The sequence below is a fragment of the Lepisosteus oculatus genome, chromosome 8 (assembly GCF_040954835.1).
Source record: "Lepisosteus oculatus isolate fLepOcu1 chromosome 8, fLepOcu1.hap2, whole genome shotgun sequence".
Taxonomy (NCBI): Eukaryota; Metazoa; Chordata; class Actinopteri; order Semionotiformes; family Lepisosteidae; genus Lepisosteus; species Lepisosteus oculatus.
In genome coordinates this window covers 51,709,679-51,728,213 of record NC_090703.1, presented here as the reverse complement: position 1 = coordinate 51,728,213, position 18,535 = coordinate 51,709,679, and the positions used below count along the sequence as shown (strand labels likewise).

The window sequence follows — 18,535 nt, the reverse complement described above, 5'->3', positions numbered from 1 at the left end:
AGGTCAGCACAACCAAGCCTTTTGTCAGCAGCAATAAAGGAGTTTTGGCTTTAATCCAGTTCTATCATTTCTTTAATGACCTTTCATTCTCCGCCTGGAGATCTGAGTCCAGACACTCCCCCCCAGCTCTCTGATGCAACAGTATTTAAGCAACTTCTGAAATAAAATTGCTGCTAATAACCAGGTTTTAAATAATTTTTATTCCAAAATCCGTTTGACCTGAGGCATGTCCACACAGTATGGTGAAATGCACCTGTCGCTATCTTGTCCTATGGCACCAGAAAAACTTTCAGGGGGGGACAGCACAAGCATGGATGGTTTGTTCTTGCCTGGGCTGGGCTGTCATTACTCAGATCCTTGGGTAACTGACACAAGACAGGGTCCCCCCGGGGCTGAGACTGTCTGGCAGTCTTCCCACAGAAATCCGCAGCGAAATTCCATTAACTCCAGTGAGCTCTCTCGTTTCAGAGTGAATTAACTCTCATAATCATGGCCCAGCTGTGTAAAAGCTTTACTAAAAGCAAAAAATTATACTAGTTAGGCAAAACTGTTTTTTTAAGCCTTTGAATTTGATATTATAAACATACTAATTCAAACATGCACATACAGCTGTTGTTGAAAAAGCTTACATTGCTTAGATACAGAGCTTCTAGGCAATATGACATTTCTCCTTTTTTCAAGATGAAATGTTCAAGCATGTTTTCTGTGCTCTTTAAGACAATGCGGTCTCATGACATGTGCACACCTTAATCTGCAGCTTTCTGTCCAGAAGACGATAATATATCTGCAGCTGTGAAAAATGTAGCTTTCTTCTACCACTGCAATGAGCTTTTTTCTTTTCTATACATGGCACCATATCTACAGAGGATAAAGATGGTTCTAAGAAATTCTGTTCTCCGGGTTCACATGAAACACTGTCTAGTGCAGCTCCTTATCATGTTCAGCCTGAGCTTAAATCCCAAGAGTAGATCCACTTTTTCTGGTCTTCCCGAATTTGCAGTATTTTTGGCAGCTAATCTAGGATTCTCACTTTATCTCACCCCACCTTTTCCTACATTACAGTAAAGCTTTAGAAATTCACTATAATGATGCCTCCTATCAATAGGTCTTGTCTTTTGTACTGCAGTTAAGGCAGTTACAGGCAACAAAAGGTCATTACCCTGGGCAGGTGCCATTTATATATCTTACCCAGCTGATGCATATTTAGTGCGATTTCTTTTTAAAATGTCTTTCACATAGCGATCTGTTTTAAAGAAATGGCGTGCTCACTGCAGTCTATCTAAATACCACTCATAACTGCAGCCCTCATTATGTGCTCCTCATTCTGAGCCTATATGGAAAGTGATGCAGACGCCCTCCAAGCTTTTCACTACTGTGTCCGCTGAGCTCTCTTGGTTGCAGAACTGAAAACCTTAATTGAACAAATGTGCCCTGCGAGACCTTTTCCCTTGTTCTGAGGTCCTAAAGATGAAGTAATTTGAAGTTAGCTATACAGCTTTGCAGGAAACCTTAAGTATATTATATAAATGACCAAGCGCTGTTTATTAAGGTAGGTCTTACTTAATTAAGTGTTCAAGGTGCACAGTGCCTCAAAGCACTACTCACATACAGTGAACCTGTCAGTGTCTGAGACTGCCTTTCTTCTACTCAACCTGCTGTCTACCCTAGTGAGACTCTGGTGTTGAAATTCTGAATTCTTATCAGAGAAAACAACTGCACTGCAGAAAGATGAAGTATGGGTGGATTATCTTGTATCAGTCAGAGTTTTAAAACTAAATGGGAGATCTGGAAGAGTTCTGCCTCGACTCAAGTGACTTTCATTGCATTCTGTATGCCCTTGTTCTTCCACCCATAATCTGCTGCCTCGAGCAGGGGATAATAGGCACATACACTCTCTGGTGGTCCCATACTTTCTGTTTTGGGTTTTGCAGTTGCATCCCCAAAAAGAAGGGAAGGAACAGAGAGGATCAGCTCAGATGAGCGTTTTTTTTTCGTTTCACACTCCCTCGTTATGGAAAGGTTGTAATGGAAACTCGTTACTCTCTGGGCAGCCTATTAACTTTTATGATTTGAGAGCCCCCCTCCCAGCCCCTTAAAAAAAGAAAATAAAAAGTAATGGAAGAGGCTTGCTGTTAAGTTTTACTGTAGTTTTTTTTTTGCAATGTGCAGGATAACCAATTAGGAACAGAGGCTTGACTTCAGATAAAGGAAATAGATGTAATGGGATTTTCAGAAAGACAGGTGCTTCAAGCACATCTGGACAGCAGGTGTTTCAGAATTTTATATCTAAAGTTTATATTATTAACACTTAATAGCAAAATAGTCCCCGATGTTTCAGTTCATAGTTGTCAGTGACAGCAGAGATAAACCTTGCTACAGAAGAGAGACAAAAAACAATCCCATTCTCTTTTCTACTGAAACCTAACGAAGTTTTTTCTTCTAAACTCAGTCATAGGTTGCTGTACATCTCTGTCATGAAATGAGTTTTTGCTGTGAATTTGTTTTGAAACACTGTGATTTGAAATAGGAAATCACACAGGAGAAATGCATTAGGTGGATGTTAGTTTTCTTCTGAGAATTCTTGCTGTATTACACAGTGAGTGTAGCAGACACAAAAATAGTATTGCTGAAAAAAGGCTTTATAAGTAACATAAATGAAAGGCAATGTGTTTTTATCAATTCATTTGTTGATATTATTAGATTTGTTATATTAATAAGCTCATTTCTCTTGAGAGTCAGAGAAAGCTCTCACATGAGAATCATTTGTCAGAGCAATCACAGCCGACGAGGAGGAGCTGTAGATCTTCTTTTGACTGGGTAACTTCAGGGATGAAACAAACACTGAGCCCCCCCCACACAGTCATGAGACATGGAAAGGTTGACACTGCGGTATTCTGTAGCTCTGACATATGCCTACTAGAGGCAGCTGTGCCCCCTACCCCCTCCATAAGGGGTATAGCCTGCCTGGCAACAGAGGGTTGCATGCCATAAGCAAGAGAGACCCTAGGCACATACTGTCACAGCTGAGCTGTGGAGCTGTGGCACCATTGCTTTCCTCTGCCCTACTCTTTTAGGGTTAAGGGCATTTAATGTCACAGCCCAGCATGTGACCAAACATGGGTGTGGGGCCTTGTGTAATCAGGTCCTAACAGTACATGACATTGGACATTGTGTTTTGCAAAACAACATTCTGAAAACTTGTAGCACTGAGGTTATTTGGCTTCATCTTGCTCCTGTTTGCAGGGGTCGTTATCTGGGCTGTTGTTGTTGAGGAATTTCTCGTAGTAATTTTTCTTTTACAAGAACTGGTTCAGTGCCAGCTTGCAAGGCCAGGGTGCTGCTCAAGTAAAACTCGTAAAATGTGTGGAGCATTTCAGCATGCTCTGACACTGTGAGGCTTGGTGCTGAAACACAACAGTATCAAATCAATTCAATGTGCATTCAAAACAATGGCCTTTCATAGAAACACTTCAAAATGTCTTGCTACCACTAAAAATGTAACACAGAATGCCTTTGTTTTCATTTCCTTTCAGGAGAGCGTTAGGGGAAAACTAAACAGATTTAGATCTGACACGTAGGAGCATGTGCAAGCAGCCATATCACCCCACAGCTCTCACCTGGCTACCCACTGAAGCTAAGCTGGGTTGAGCCTGGTCAGTACCTGGATGGGAGACTCCTGGGAAGCTATGGCTGCTGCTGGAAGTGGTTTTAGTGGGACCTGCGGGGTGTGCCCACTCTGTGGGTACTAATGCCCCAGTATAGTGGCGGAGACACTAACTGTAGTGGGTGCTGCCTTTCAGATGAGACGTTAAACAAGCTCCTGCCTCAGTGGTCATTAAAAATTCCCAGGCATTTCTCAATAAGAGTAGGGAGTTATCCTGGTGTCTGGGACAAATTTTCCCCCTCAGCCTTTACGGTGGCCTCCAAATTGTCCCCATTTATGATTGGCTCGCACTGGCCCTGCGATGGACTGGTGCCCCCCAGGGTGTACCCTGACTTGCGCTCTTTGCTAGCCAGGTAAGCTTCGGCTTCCCGTGACACTGTACGGTACAGTATAAAGCTGTTTGGCAAATGACACGACATAACATGAAATAGGAACATAACTATGTTTTAACAACAGGAAAACCCTTTGCATGGGTTTCCTTAAAACTGCTAAGCACTATGGCAATGTGATCGTGTTTACTGGATTACTGTGATTCAGTCACATTCACATAGTAAATAATCAATACAACAGTATGAGAAGGACACAGGCAGTATTAACAGACATTGTGATATACGTTTTTCTTCTGATAACTTCTTATCATTCTCACTTAGCCAGAAAGTGTTATTGATGTAGTTCATTCTGAATGACTGCAGTTAATTAAGCTTTTTCGATTATCAAATGGAAGGACAAGATCAGCTAAAGTTTTACAGTGTGATATATTTGTGTATACAGATTGTGACCAAGAATAGCATTTTAATGGTGCCCCTTTCATATTGTGGAAAAAACTGACTCACACTGCTCTCCCTGTAGGACAGGTCTGCCCCTTTTGTGTGTCTCTGCCCAACACAGCTGTGATTCTGAGATCCAGTGAAGTGCCAGAACTGACAGTGGGCATTGTAGTTCTGCTTTCCCTAGAGGCACAAATGTTAAAATGCTTCTGCATGCATGGGTAGCAGGCTTCATTTTAACATCACACATTGTCCTACTTCCATAGATTGCTAAAGACACAGGAAGAAAGAAAAAGAGCAATAGGAAGGAAAAATAAAACAACAACAGAAGTATGTGCCCGCCTGAGCTACAAGATAAAACAGAATATAAAATGTATAGTCCACACTGACACAATTGTACATGCCTGAATGACAACTCACATTACATTAATTATGTAACAGTTATATTCAAGCAGGGAACATCTTGTTGGGAAATAAAGTCTAGAGATCTCAGCATTCCAGCTGAGCACACAGTGGTCTTTGAGGGCCCAGCTGTCTCGAGAAAGACAGCATTGATTTGTTGAGGTTGGCTGAGATGTCCAGGTGGGTCTGTTTCTTTCTCAGGCAGATTGGCACTTGGGAATTCCAATTTATTTCCACAGGAGGAAGCCCACTTTTTTCAAGCCTAGTTTTATGATAGTATTATAGTGGAAAACAAAGAGGGTGGCGACATGACTTTGGCATTAAGAGAAAGATGGTTGGTAGGAGGCAGGATATTTCTGTACCTCATCTGTAACCACCTGGCCATAGCGCCGTGGTGAGCTCTCCTTTGCCAGGTCCTTCTGCCTGAGCAGGCTTTCAGCTGGGTGACAGCATCTCGGCGGGCTCTCAGCTCTGTTTTGCCCACAGTGGGGAATGTCCATCACTATTCTTGTGATCAGAGTACAGTGTGGTCAGGTCTTTGGTATTTTATTCAAACAAAATAAAATCCTGGTCTGGATTTCAGGAGACATACTCAAAACCATCCTTCTTTAATTTCACACGGATTAAGACTACAGAGATTGTGCTCAGCCAATTCATAGCTTTGTCGTTTGGCAGGTGTTTTTAAATCTGGAGACCAGCCTGTAGGTGCAAGTATTAGGTAGCTTGACCTTTCTCTTACTCCTTAATCCTGCTGAATCCCTTTTCCCATGGGTAAGTGCACTGATGAAAATTGCAGGGGAATGTTGACGAATGGGAAGCTGAGTTTTCCTTGAGTCATTTATGGTTCAAATCGCTTTTCAAATATCGACTGTCCCTTGACAATGATGGCATTAAAGATGACCTCTATGTCAGCCTTAAATCCAGAATAGCCTGTGATGTGTACAGTTTCTTTCACCATTTGTGCACATTTTAAAGAAAATATAACGTATGGTAAAAGCATTTATTTTTCCTCTAAGTTCAAGGGTTCATGTTTGGTTACTTAACAGCTAAATGGAACCTGAAGAGGCTGAACACTCTGCTGAAAACTTTGTGATATAACCTATTTTATCGCTTGTAGAAATTTCTGTAGATAATAATATTTGCTGTGGTTGGATATTAGTAAAAAAAAAGTAAAATGCCATAGGGACTCTCCTATCTATGATTAAAGCCAGGGGATTAGAGAAAAGTTAAATGATTTGAGCAATGTGCTCCCACACTATTTCATCCCTTGTGGAATTCTGATCAGGTGACCAATGAATAGGCAGTCCCACACCCATCTCACACTGCTGCTCCATTCCTCCAAGATACAATTTACTGAGCCTTATCCCTTCTGCTCCTCACAGGCTCTAGGGTTTAACTGCGAATTAGCTAGATCACTCGGTCGAGCTTACATGCAACGCACATCATGCTTCCGTTTCTGCAAAGATGTCCAGGATGATGAATTGCAGAGGGGAGAATGTGTGAGCGTGCGTGAGCTTGTGTGCTTGTGCATTTGCAATTCCTTCACGGAACAGAGGGTGGGCAGTGAGTCAGACTAACTCCTAGGGCTCCCCCGGGAAGCATGGGGTGATACCTCTTGTTTGCTTCCACTGTGTTCCTCCAGATTTAACGAGAAGCAACTGGGATTTCAGCGACCGGAGATTCAGGAATAAATCATGTAGCCCTGGCTTTTCTTTATGTGTCTCTACTTGACACCCTGAAATGCTGGTTTGTGGCTTATTGTAAATTAGGCAGCCCCTTCAATATGGTTACTGTCTATAAGCATGGCAGCAGTCAGCCTTATCCCTGCCATCTCCTTCTCAAGAGACCCCTTTCCTTCCCGCACAGCCTTGCTTTTTTCTCCGTGGCATTGATATATTGCAATCCTTCAGCTCACTAAGAGGTCCAAACTGGATTGGCTTTCATTACTTTTAACTCACAACGTTAATTGCCTATTTATTTTATCAAGTTATTTAGCAAAGCGATACATTTCACCAGGGGATGATCGTCCACTTAAGTCTTCGTTTTTTTCATTACAGCAACTTATTACATCTGTCAGCATCAAGATGTATGAGTGTCTCATCAAGATATGGCTTAAGGTATACAGCTACAGTAGCTATTTATCTGACTGCTCAGGTATGAGGAGAGGGACAAAATCAGTAATTTTTGCTTCCACCCACAATGCTAAGTATTCGATGCAGTCTAAGTCGTCAGATCTCTACCATACAACTATATCCATTGCATAGATTTATTCACTCAGAACTTAAGTTTGCAACCTAGAGTTGTCTAGACCCACTTTGCTTGACCTCGTGTCAACAGCTTCTCCTAATGAAGTATATAGTATTTAGTGATACCAATGAATGAAAATCTGGCAGACTTGTCTGTCATCCTAACAGCAAATTCAGTTCATTATCACAACAAAACACACTGTATTTGGTAGAGGTAGTTCCACTGAACTATATAGCACTCTTGCCATGACAGCATGATTTATAAAATAAGTCTGCAAATGTTTTTTGGTGCAGTTGCAGGGCTGCTAAACAGATGCTGTTTGTACCAATTTAAACTGACTGCATTGTTTGTCAGCATGAGTTTACGAATTCATTCTTTAACAGCGAGTCACCATGGGTTGTTTGGGGTGAGTGTACACTAAATTTGGCATGTAACACCATGGGCCTTTTATAATAATTAATAGAAACCAAAACATGTGAAAAAGACAGTGCTGTTGACCAGAGACATTAGTAACTCTGTCTGTTCATATTATTTTTTAAACAACAGCAGCAGGGTTTGATTGCACTGACTAGCTGTCAGAGACACTCACCCCAGTTCTCGAGGACTGATCGTGAATCACTTCCTGATAAATTGACTGGTACTAATGCTATGAAATGTAAGTAGCCGAAAAAACACTTGATTTACCATCCATAAGACAGGGCTGCCGCCGGAATACTGTAATTTCGTTAATAATTAATATCTTTGAGAAGGGCAGGCTGGCTGTCTGTCTGCTGAACCATAAAATCTTTTTGGAATAAATTAGGGAAAGTAAGGTGTTCGTAATAGTAGAGACCAGGCAAGACAGACACAAGGACATGCAGGAGAGGAGACCCAGAGCTGGCAGAAAAACAGCCTCTACAGGCTCTGCACCTCTGGAAGAGTGAGCTCCCACTGTTTGTAAAAACAAGCTCATAACACTCCATCTTCAAGTCCCCTAGGCCTCCTCTCCAGCGTGATTAATGGGAGAAAAACAGGATTGCAATCTTGGGATGACAGCAGCTTTTGGGCTCTCCCAGGTGGATTCTGGCTGGCCTGATGTGGCTGTGCTTCAATTTGGCATGAGATGTAGGGTACTGAGGTTAACCTTTACACTGGATGGACTTTTTATTACTTCACAAGCCCTCATACTGTAGATAACAGTCTGTATGTAGCAGGTCTTGTAGACACTGGATGTTTCTGGTGTTCGTCTGATATTTGCTGCACATATTGTACAGTACATCAACCTTGATGTGAGTTTCTATAATCTGGCAGCAGCTAAAGTAAGTCTAACCAGTTAACTGAATGTGCTAAACCACAAAAACAAGCAATCTGCCTGGAAACTCCACTGGTGTAAAGAGAGTACTGTATTAAGCATAGCCACAGGGTGTAGTTTGCACAAACTTCATAGATCGGTATTAGATATGATACATGCAACTTTTGTCATTTGGACTCCCCAAAAATCTATTTGGTTTGATCAGAATCTGTTTATCTATTATGATAACAGTATGAGGAGTAAAAAACGTTTCACAGGATGCCCTAGTAAAGTGGTTCTCAGTTCTGATCAAGGGGCACCACTGTGTCTGCTGGGTTTTTTTCTGCTGGGACCTTAGTCACCATTGCTGATTGATACCCGTAACTGATCTGCTTGCTGGCTTAGATGTGTTTCTGAACTCAGTCCTTGGTTAAAAAAATACCTTATTTAAAGTGCAGTACAAATACCTTCAGCAAACAGAATCCTGTACTGTCTCTCCTTAGCTTGGTAATTAAGAATTTGCTCCTGTCTGTCTGAGTAAATAGTTCCTGATATACTGTTAATTGATGATGCTCAGACACAGGTGTAATTCACACTGATTCAGACTCTCCCACAGAGAGTCAGTGTATGTGCTTCTGCTCGAGCCCACTTGGTTATATTTCAGCTCACACACCTGAATGAGGGCAGTTCTGAAACTTTTTAATAAGCACGAGGTTCATATTAATTTCAAATTCCATTCAGCGTTTTAAGAGCTGAAAACAATTTTAAAAAATTTAAAAAGGTTCAAATTGAAAATTAGCCTGTAGTTATGAAGTAAACTTAAGCTGAAACAGAAGACACAGGGGTCCTAGTCCAGCTAACAGAGACACGGGGTTCCTGGATCACAGTGACTATACTTTGGAAGGGACTTAAACCCACAGCATCTCAAAATGGTTGAACACCCCTGTGTTGTACCAGTCGTGTCAGAACAGAACCATCCTAGGGCAGAAACAGAACAACCAGACATGAGCTGCTCTGTTAGCTCTGTTAGAGCTGATTATCTCTTGTGCTGATCCAAATGAATTGCAAGGTAAAACAGTTACAAATATGAAGACATGGACAAAAACTACTTCAACTACTGTACAAGTGCAACAAAGATGAGGAAAAAGCCTGCCCTCTCTTTGGAGAGCTGTAAATTCATTATTTAATAGCTCATTTTGAACATTGCCTTGTTTTCCCTAGGTACATCCCTTACAAAGAAGGAGATTTTAATGCTGTTCTTTGCAGAGATCTAAGTGGGATATCTTTATTAGTTTATTAGAGTGTGGACAATTCCAGTCATATAGAGGTCTTTTGCTTCCTTTACTGTTCTGAAACCTAAAGGTCCAGTATGACAGAATCCATAGTTCCATTAAAGTAGCAAGTTTGAAGTTTGGTCTGTTGTTACCCTTGCTGAGTCCCTGATGTTTTTTTGTCTTCATTAAATGCCACCTGCACTTATTTTAGTGTAGATTTATTGCTCTGATATTTGCTCTACAAAATAACAAAGCCATCATCATTTTAAATACTTGTGTGTGTCACTGGAGCGAAGACATGTTTTTCTCTTGGCCAGAAAATCAGTGATCTAGGGATCCTATTAATTCCAGGATTTTTGCTCATTGTAAGCAGTTTGTTTAAAAGTGCCGAGCTAGGCAAATGCGGGCGGATACCCTTTGTTAGCCAAACAGGCAGACAAAGTGCAGGCTACCTCCTAGTTCATGTCGGTGCCTCTCTCTTGGTGCCAATAAAAGAAAGACGGCCAAGCTATTTCTGTTTCTGCTGGAAGCTCAGGGGAGTTCACAAGGTATCCTGTCGGCCATTACACTTCATAACAAGAGATGCTGTCTTCAACTGAAAAAAAAATCTCTGGGCCCAGGACAACTGGTACACATGTCTGTGAGGCTGCAGAGCTGCAGTTTTTCATCCAGTCTCTCCGAACCATATAAGTTATTGCCTTCGTTGTTAGTTTGTTAAATGGCTGATTTTTTCTTTGTTTGTTAAGGCGGCATAGTTACCAGTAAAATGGTCCCATATGAATCTCAGGAAATATATAATTTTTGGTGAAGCCTTTTGAATGTTCATTATCGAACTCGGGTATTGAATACAAAGTATTAACTGCCTCTTCTCAGGCTTCAACTTTCTTGATTGACCTGAGGTGTTATTACTTGAGGACTTTTTTTCCATTAATCCACTTGAAATGTTTGAGAATTTGCAATACTGTAATACTAACACAACCATTCAAAACAGACCAATGAACAAGCTGACTTTCTAACAAAGTTTTTCTTTTCCTGTCAGCAATTCATGGTACAGCAATAATTTTCTCATCCAATAAAATATGTCTGTACTTTGTTTCATTTATAGTAAGAATCCCCAGTGCTCCTCGTTTCCCAGAGACTGTGTTCTGCTGATTTGTGTTAAGTCTTCCTGAGTCTTGACAATGTCCCTGGCCTTATCAGATAAGATAAGATCACTTTATTGGCCATATACAATTTCTTGCATTAGGAATTGTCCTTTCACATAGCCCAGCTTGCTCTCCTTGAGACACACAGACAGGGAGAGAAGCTTGGGGTCAGAGTGCAGGGTCAGACATTGTACAGCACCCCTGGAGCAGTTGGGGTTAAGGGCCTTGCTCAGGGGCCCAACAGAATAGGATTCCTCTGCCAGACACAGGATTTGAACCTGGCAAACTTCCAACCACAGGCGCAGATCCTTAACCACAGAGCCACCGCTCTGCCCAATGAACCTTCCCCCACCGTGTCGGGCTCAGGCTGCATGCACCCTTCTTGTAGCATTACAGCACCATTTGAACCTCATCATTTTCAGCCTTTTTGGAGGGAAAACGATGTCTGTTTTCCAGGGCTGACGAGGCAGAAAATCGACTCCTGCCAGAAAGGCTGAGAGGCTGGCAGGGGCTCAGAGTTTTGGAATCTTTTCTTCAAATAAACAGTTATCCTCTTCATGTTCTGGGATTTCAACCCCAGTCCTGCACTAATTTACTCCTTTTGTCACAATATCATGAAAAGTACATTAAACCTCAGAGGATTTGTAAAGATTTCACATAATTGAAACTCTGCTCTGAAAATGATGAGCAGCAGATTTTGCCGACAGAGACTTGTATTTGGGTATAAAAAGACATAAAACAGTGACCGCGCGGCTAGGCATCTTGCTTTCACAGGTCTGTGCCCCGTGCCGTTTGATGATATCATCTCATTTTGATGATAACAATGTGAGTGTGCAGCAGGTGGTAGTTTCGAAGCACCTGAGAATTAACACAATTTAAATTGATCTTAGTCCAGTGAGTGCAATGTAATTTCGGGTAACTAGAAGTAATGAACAAGGTAAAGTTTATCATTAGGTTGTGCAAATGCATTTGAAGCGCCAAGATTTTCATAGCAGAACTGTGTTCATCTCTCTCATTCCCTATCTATATATATCTTCCCTAATGACTTGTAATTCTTTGAACTCTGATTCTGATTTAACTGTGAAATTACATCCTTCTTCTCAGCAGTGCCAAGGGAGTTAGATTCTCAATACTTTTTTTTTATTTCATGTTATTTTATTTTTTAATTCAAAACTGTATTATTTTTTAATTTTTTTATCCAGGCAGTATCTTGTTCCCAATGGATTTTAATTAGTAATTAGATATCAGATACTGTATAGAAAATCTTTCTCCTAATAACGAACTACATACTGTACTTAATGTCTGTTTCGAGACCTGATTGGCAAGCTTTTTGCCTGCTGATTTTCAATAGACAAACACAGCTGGAGGTGCCTGATCTCTTGCAGTTCTCAAGCTTGCCCGATTCATGCGGCAGTATTGCTAAGCCTTTAATTACTTAGTTTGTTAGCATTAAATTTGAGCATTTCCAAAGACAGGAAGAGATTTTTTTGTCCGCAGTTTTTCTTTCTCTTTATTTTTTTTTACTCTGAGACGATTGCGTCTAACATCTGTGACACATGTAGAGAGAAAAGGGGTTAAGAGAATTGTGACATTAATGAATCTTTGCTTTCAGAGCCATGTCATTTACAGCTAAATTGCTCCCTCAGAGACCCCCAACTGCTCTCAATACAGCCTTCACTTTTGGTACAGAGAAAAAAAAAAGATATTCATAAACTCCAAGTACTCATTCTTGTTTATGGAAGAGTGTTTGAGAGTGTTAACTGTGCATTTGTGAGCATTTATTCTCAGACCAGCCAAGACCTAATTTTGATAGGAATTCATTTAAAGCACCTAATATTGAACAAGCGGATGCTTATAAATCCATCTGCCTGAAAACGTGACGATCTTACGTTGATTGGAATTCTTGAAGAGAGTGTTTGGTGGCAGGTGTGCTAGCCTTTTGAGGCTAACCCCTGTTGCCATGGTGACAAAATTGACAATTGGCGATGAAAAGCCCTTTCAAGATTCTGTGTGTTCTCAGGGTCTGGTAATTATAGAGTAAATTTAAGCCACTTACTGCAGTGGGACAGAAGAGTTTTTTTTTAATTTCTTGTTTTCCTATAGCGCTGGCAGCTCGTCTTTTGCTGGTGGGGCGGTGAACGGGAGGTGCTCAGAGACAGCCAGGGAAGGGGTCTGTGTTTTCACTCGGTGTGCGTGCGCTTGTGTGTGCTTGTGTGTGGTCATGGCTGGCACCTAAAAAAGGTTCAACCGCCGACCGGTGTTCAAAGGGAGCCGCCATCCTCTAAAGCCAAAGAAATCTGCGGTGCAGCCTTTCGTAAAGCATTAATAAGGCTTGGGAGCCCCGGCTCCTTAGCTAATATCTGACATCGGAACGTGAAAACGGCTTCTCTGCATGGCTCCGAGCCTTCAGCCTGTCAGTCACTCTCATCACATCCCAGTTTCTGGAACGCAGTGCCGGTAGCTGTGCCTGTGGAATGCCACGGAGCAGAGCCTGTGTTCAATCTTTAAATATTGATCCAAGACTGAGAGCAGACATGCCCCTCAGAGTACAAAAAAAGGATAATTAGTGACTTTAATTGGGTGATCTGTCAAGTTGGGAATGCCAGATATAAATGCACACTTGGTTCAATGACAGTCTGCTCACAAGCCCTTACGGTCACCTTGGGTCTCTTGGATCTGAGAACAGAGATTAAGAAAGACTGCACCTCCATCTGAACAACAAACTAAAAAAAATGTTGGTTTCTGTGTGGTTCTTGCTTTGATTTTCCAAAATAATTTTAAAGGTACAAGAAGAAGGAACATAATGGCAGTTTCACATTGGGATTGTGTTTGTCTGCTGCTGTGGTTCACCTGAGCTTACCCTAGAATTTCCCTGCTGTTCTGTGTGACCCAGTTTGAGCAAGTCTCTTCTCTGGCCAGTGAAATATATGTTGTAATTTTTGTATGCACAAGCAAATACTTTGGTGCAAAGAAATCTGTCTGACCTCTGTTGACATTTTTTCAACCTGATCATTGTGGCATTTTTCAATTGCTTCTTACCTTTGCTTCTGGCCTTACTTGTACAATGCTGATTCCTGCGATCACAAGTGCATAGATACAGCTTGTGAATGGTGTGTCACCATGTGTCAGAATCCACAGTCAAACCCACACAACAATTGCTACCGCTCAGGCTTTTGCGTCAGTCTGAGCAAGGGTGCGACTGCTTGGCGTGTATGGGTGTGTGCAGAAACAGCGGCAGCTCAGATGTGCCTGGGAAAGGTTAGCTAAAGATATTTATGAAAAATGAGTGCTAGCAAAGGATGTTCTGGCACAATGATGAAACACACTTGTTTTAAATAACAGGAAATAAAGGGAAAAACAGGTTTTCAGCATATGCATAAGAACGTGGCTTTAGCTCTATAAAGCATAATGATGGAAAAGCAGCTTGAAGGTCTTTCCACAGATACAACAAAAGGGTGACTGTATGCAGAGATACTGATTCATACAAATCTCTTCTCACAGCAGCGTTAAAATATCATTATATATTTATAACCACATACAGCACAAGAGGCAACAGACAACCAAAAGCTATGTTTTTGTTCCTTTTATATTGAAGCATGTGATTTCATTGCTTAAGCCTTGCCTTTCATCAGGTTCTGCTGCAGGAAACGGTCCTGCTTAAATGGACTTCCTGCTTTAGTGCTGTCTGGAATTGGCTCATTCAGCTAGCCTCAGTGGGTGTTTTTCTTTGCGGGGCTGATCCTGTCATATTTAACTATGTAGGGACAAGGAGTTGGGCTTGTCTTTGGAAAAGAAGATAAATGATGTGCTTCGGTCCCTTGATGTTTCAAAGACTGAGCGGAAATCTAATGTTTTCGCTCCTCTCCCTGTCTGTCGCTCTCCTCAGATCCAAGCGAGGGCTTCCACTGCCAGGAGGAGTGTCGCATCCTTGGGCACTCCGACCGCTGCTGGATGCCCAGGGTGCCCATTCCGGCCCGTGCCAAATCCCCGGAACACGGTCGCAACATCATTGCCCTGTCCATAGAGGCCCCGACGGTGGACGTCCCGCACTACGAAGACTGTGGCACCAAGAGGACTTTTGCCACTTTCGGCAAGGACGGCTCTGACCACGGTCAGGAGGGGGAGAGGGGTGAGATGAAGGTGAAAAGGACAACTGAGCTGCCCGTCTGCAGCCCCAAGGCCAACGGGGCCATCCGAGAGGCAGGCAACGGGCGGGAAGCCGTGAGCCCCATCACCTCCCCAGTGCACTTAAAGAGCCCCATCTGCGCCAAACCCCCCGCCTCCTACAACACGCTGCACTGCCGCGACGCCGAGAGGATCGCCAACCACAGCCTGCTGCGGCAGCCGGAGGGCAAGGACAGTGAGCCGGCGGTGCGAGAAATCAGCCAGCTCTTCCACGAGCACAGGGACAAGGACTCCCCCGGGGGGAAGCGCCTGAAGGACATCGTTCTCTAAAGGGGCTGCGGGGAAGCGGAGCGCGACAGGCTGCACACACATGCATCGGAACACCTGGAAACACATCGACTGCGTATCTCAGGCAGGCGCGGTGGGGAAAGCGATCGACTCGGGAGAGGATACGTGGCGCTGGGTGTCTGGGGAAAGGAGGGGGCAGTGGGGAATTTTTTCTTTTGCGTTTCCTTGTCGTTATTCACTGTCCAGGAGAGAGGGAACTGAAAGGCTACTGGTTACCGTGTAACGTGCCGAATCCCGGGACAGACAGCAGTGGAGATGGGACTCCTGTGAAGGCGGAATCATGCCTTTTGTGTTGAGTTTTTTATATTGCCTTTTTGGGGGGGGGGGTGGTGGCTGCCAGACCATTCTACCATTTCAATCCCAAGAGACCATTTTTTTGGAAGGAAAGAATCTGCAACAGACAGATAATCCATTTCTATCATTTAAACTTTTTTTGTTGTTGCTTTTTTTCTGTTACCACTGGCTATTTCGCTTTTTTTAAAACAAGGAGAAAGACGGCTTTCTTGGCGAGTTCGTTTTCGTTTTGCCCAAAGTTTCAATTCATAAAACAACAAAAAATATTCCCCTCCACGTTTCACTGAAGACATTCCAGCTTCTCTCACAGACACAGAGATGTGAGTGGATTTATTTTTTTTTTCTCTGAAGAAGCTAAATAAACACTTATCAGATGATGTCCATGGATAGGATAGCTGGGAAATGGTAATTTCCTCAACAGGTCTCTCAAAGTAAACAGTGAAAAGACTGAAAAGACTCATTTCCCAAAAGTCACCAGTCCCCATTCACTGTTGTAGGTGGAAGAGATGGGGCACAGTTTAAGAGAACTGTGTGCTCCAGTCTCCCCGTCGTCTGGAATTCTGACTATGGGGCTAGGTTCTAAAAGGATCATCAATCACATGTCTTGCTGTATGTGAAGCTCTATATAGGGTTAATTTTTTTAAAAATAACCAGTTGTTATGTGACAATCCCTTTAATGTTTCCTTTAAAAAAACCTGAATAAATAAACATTGGTGTTCAACTGAAACTAAAGTAGCGTTTTGTTACACAAACACAGAAAAGGAAAAAATCGTATATGCCAAAATATATTTTATAAATAATTTAAAAATGTATTATGAGAAATTTAATGCTGTATAGTTATTTTATTAGTAAGTTATACTTGAATTAACAGACTTTTTTGTTTATTATGATGATCATAATTTTTTTTTTCCAAAACTGAACTTTATGTTTTACTATGTTACCCCTGGCAACTGTTAACTTGCAGTCTACCTTGTTGTAAAAGAGTTTCTTATTGGTCAGTTCTCGTGCCATCAAGTTTCTGTGAGCTGTGTGGGCTAATAGAAAAATATAAAAGAAAAATAACAAAAAAAAAACAATTTCAGCACCTACAGTAGTGTGTCAGTAAATATAAAAAAGAGCTTAGCGTGAGGTAGGAAACAAAACCAAAAACAGGATGTAGGAAAAGACTAAGGAGACTAGAGGGAATTGGTCAAACTTACTGAGCTGAAAGGAAAATGGCTTTGTGACCCAGAGAAGGGTGGTGTCACACATTTCTACACTGATCTGTTTCTGTGTATTTGATCTAAGGTTCAGTTCTGTGGTATTGATGCATAGCTTTAAGGTCCTCCTTGTGGTTAGTTTCTCTCCACAAGGTAGATAAGGTAGAAGAGGACCGGAAGAGCAACCAAGACTGCTTCTGTTGTACTGAGAACAGTGAGGATGTCTGAAGCTCTTCCAGCCTCTTGAAGCATGTCCATTGGCAAGGTCTTGGAATCGAGTGCACAGGGTGACGAAAAAGAAGCAAAAACATTGCCTGGATTCGTAGACTGGATGAACGTGCTTAAATCCGAAAGATAATCTGTACTTGTTTGTGGGTTTTCAGTTGCACTGGAACACACTGGACAGTGGAACAAGATGCATAACATACAATAGAACTTGTGGCTGAATGTTTGCAGGTCTCTCCAACAGCTTATGGCAACATGAAAATCGGAGTAATCACTGAATGTATACAGCAGCTTATTATTAAACTATTAAATGTTCTCCACTTAGCTTCCTTGTCTTTTTATGAATACGAGTGTTGGAATTCTTTAATGCACTGAAATTTAATTTATAAAGAAAAAATGTGCTTGTCTGCGTGTGTGTGTGAGAGAGGATGGTACCGATTTCTATGTGGCAACACCTGTGCAAATTCCAAATGAGTGTATTATAACTCTTTGTGGCCTATCATTAACATAAGAACATAAGAAATCGTACACTTGAGAGGAGGCCATGTGAACCATGTTACTCAATGGGTTCTAGTAGCTAATTGATCCAAGGATCTCATCCAGCTGCTTCTTGAAAGTTGAGCACTTGAATTACATACGCTCTTCCTTCAAAACCGAAAAGGTTCTGCAGCCTGTTAGAGTAGTACATTTCTTTTAGCCCTCCCCCAACACATAAATATATACACATATACAAAAGAATGGATTGAATTGAAATGGAATTAATGGCTCTGGTTCAGTTCTCATGCTGTGTGCTTTAAGCTCTAAATGAGCGAGATGGGCCAAAAGGCCGCCTCTCATTTTTAACCTCTCCTATATTTTTAACAAGTTAGAATTCAAGGCAGAGCCTGCAGCTTCTTTCGCATTAGAAGAGTTCTGTGACATCATGCTTTGATCTCCCAGTCGACTCATTCGATGAATTAAATGGAATATGTGTACTAGTGGAAGGGCTGCAGTAAATAAACCTGTAGCTGCTGAAAATGCCTTGATGGGAGATTTCTAGCCAAAGGGAGTCTACTTGAGATATGAAAAAACTCTTTACATTTTTAGCAGCAGTATAAACAAGCATCTTGAAACAGGTCGTGTTCTTCACCTCACAAATCTAATGCAATTGATATGCCACAGAAAATCAGAAAAAGGTTTGGGGTCTTCTGATGAGGGCTCTTGAGCCTGTTGCTATTACCTTGGTGCCAGTGTGAATTCAGTAATTGAAGGCACCCGTTCAACTTTTCAGATCTATATTTTTTATATTTTGAGCAGATTTTTTATTTTTGAATGCATCTAGCTCAGTGAGACCACATAAAAGCTGCAGCTATTGATTTAAAAAGGTTAATCATACCTTATAGCCATTCCATCCCCGAATCAGACATGAAAATGAAAACAAAATCACATGATTCAGAGCTGCTAAGTGTTTGGTCTGTATTTTGTTATGTTAATGTAAGCTACATACAACATTCCTACCTTATAAACAGTTTCCCTTGAAAGAAGACGCAGGAGGAAGCTTGTTATTCCAAACAGGCAGAAAAAGTGCTGAGAATC

General features: G+C 41.8%; 1 protein-coding gene across 4 annotated transcripts in view; it reads left to right on the top strand.

Annotated features, from left to right (window-relative positions):
• The window catches only part of pcdh19 (protocadherin 19), a 59,559-nt gene extending 42,279 nt beyond the window's left edge, over positions 1-17,280 (top strand). For all 4 annotated transcript variants that reach the window (XM_015351721.2, XM_015351722.2, XM_015351720.2 and 1 more), the window contains exon 5: positions 14,656-17,280. In XM_015351721.2, coding sequence (XP_015207207.1) covers positions 14,656-15,224 — 569 coding nt within the window. In that variant the 3' untranslated portion in view covers positions 15,225-17,280. The remainder of the gene's footprint in view (positions 1-14,655) is intronic.
• The last annotated feature ends 1,255 nt before the right edge of the window (positions 17,281-18,535 follow it).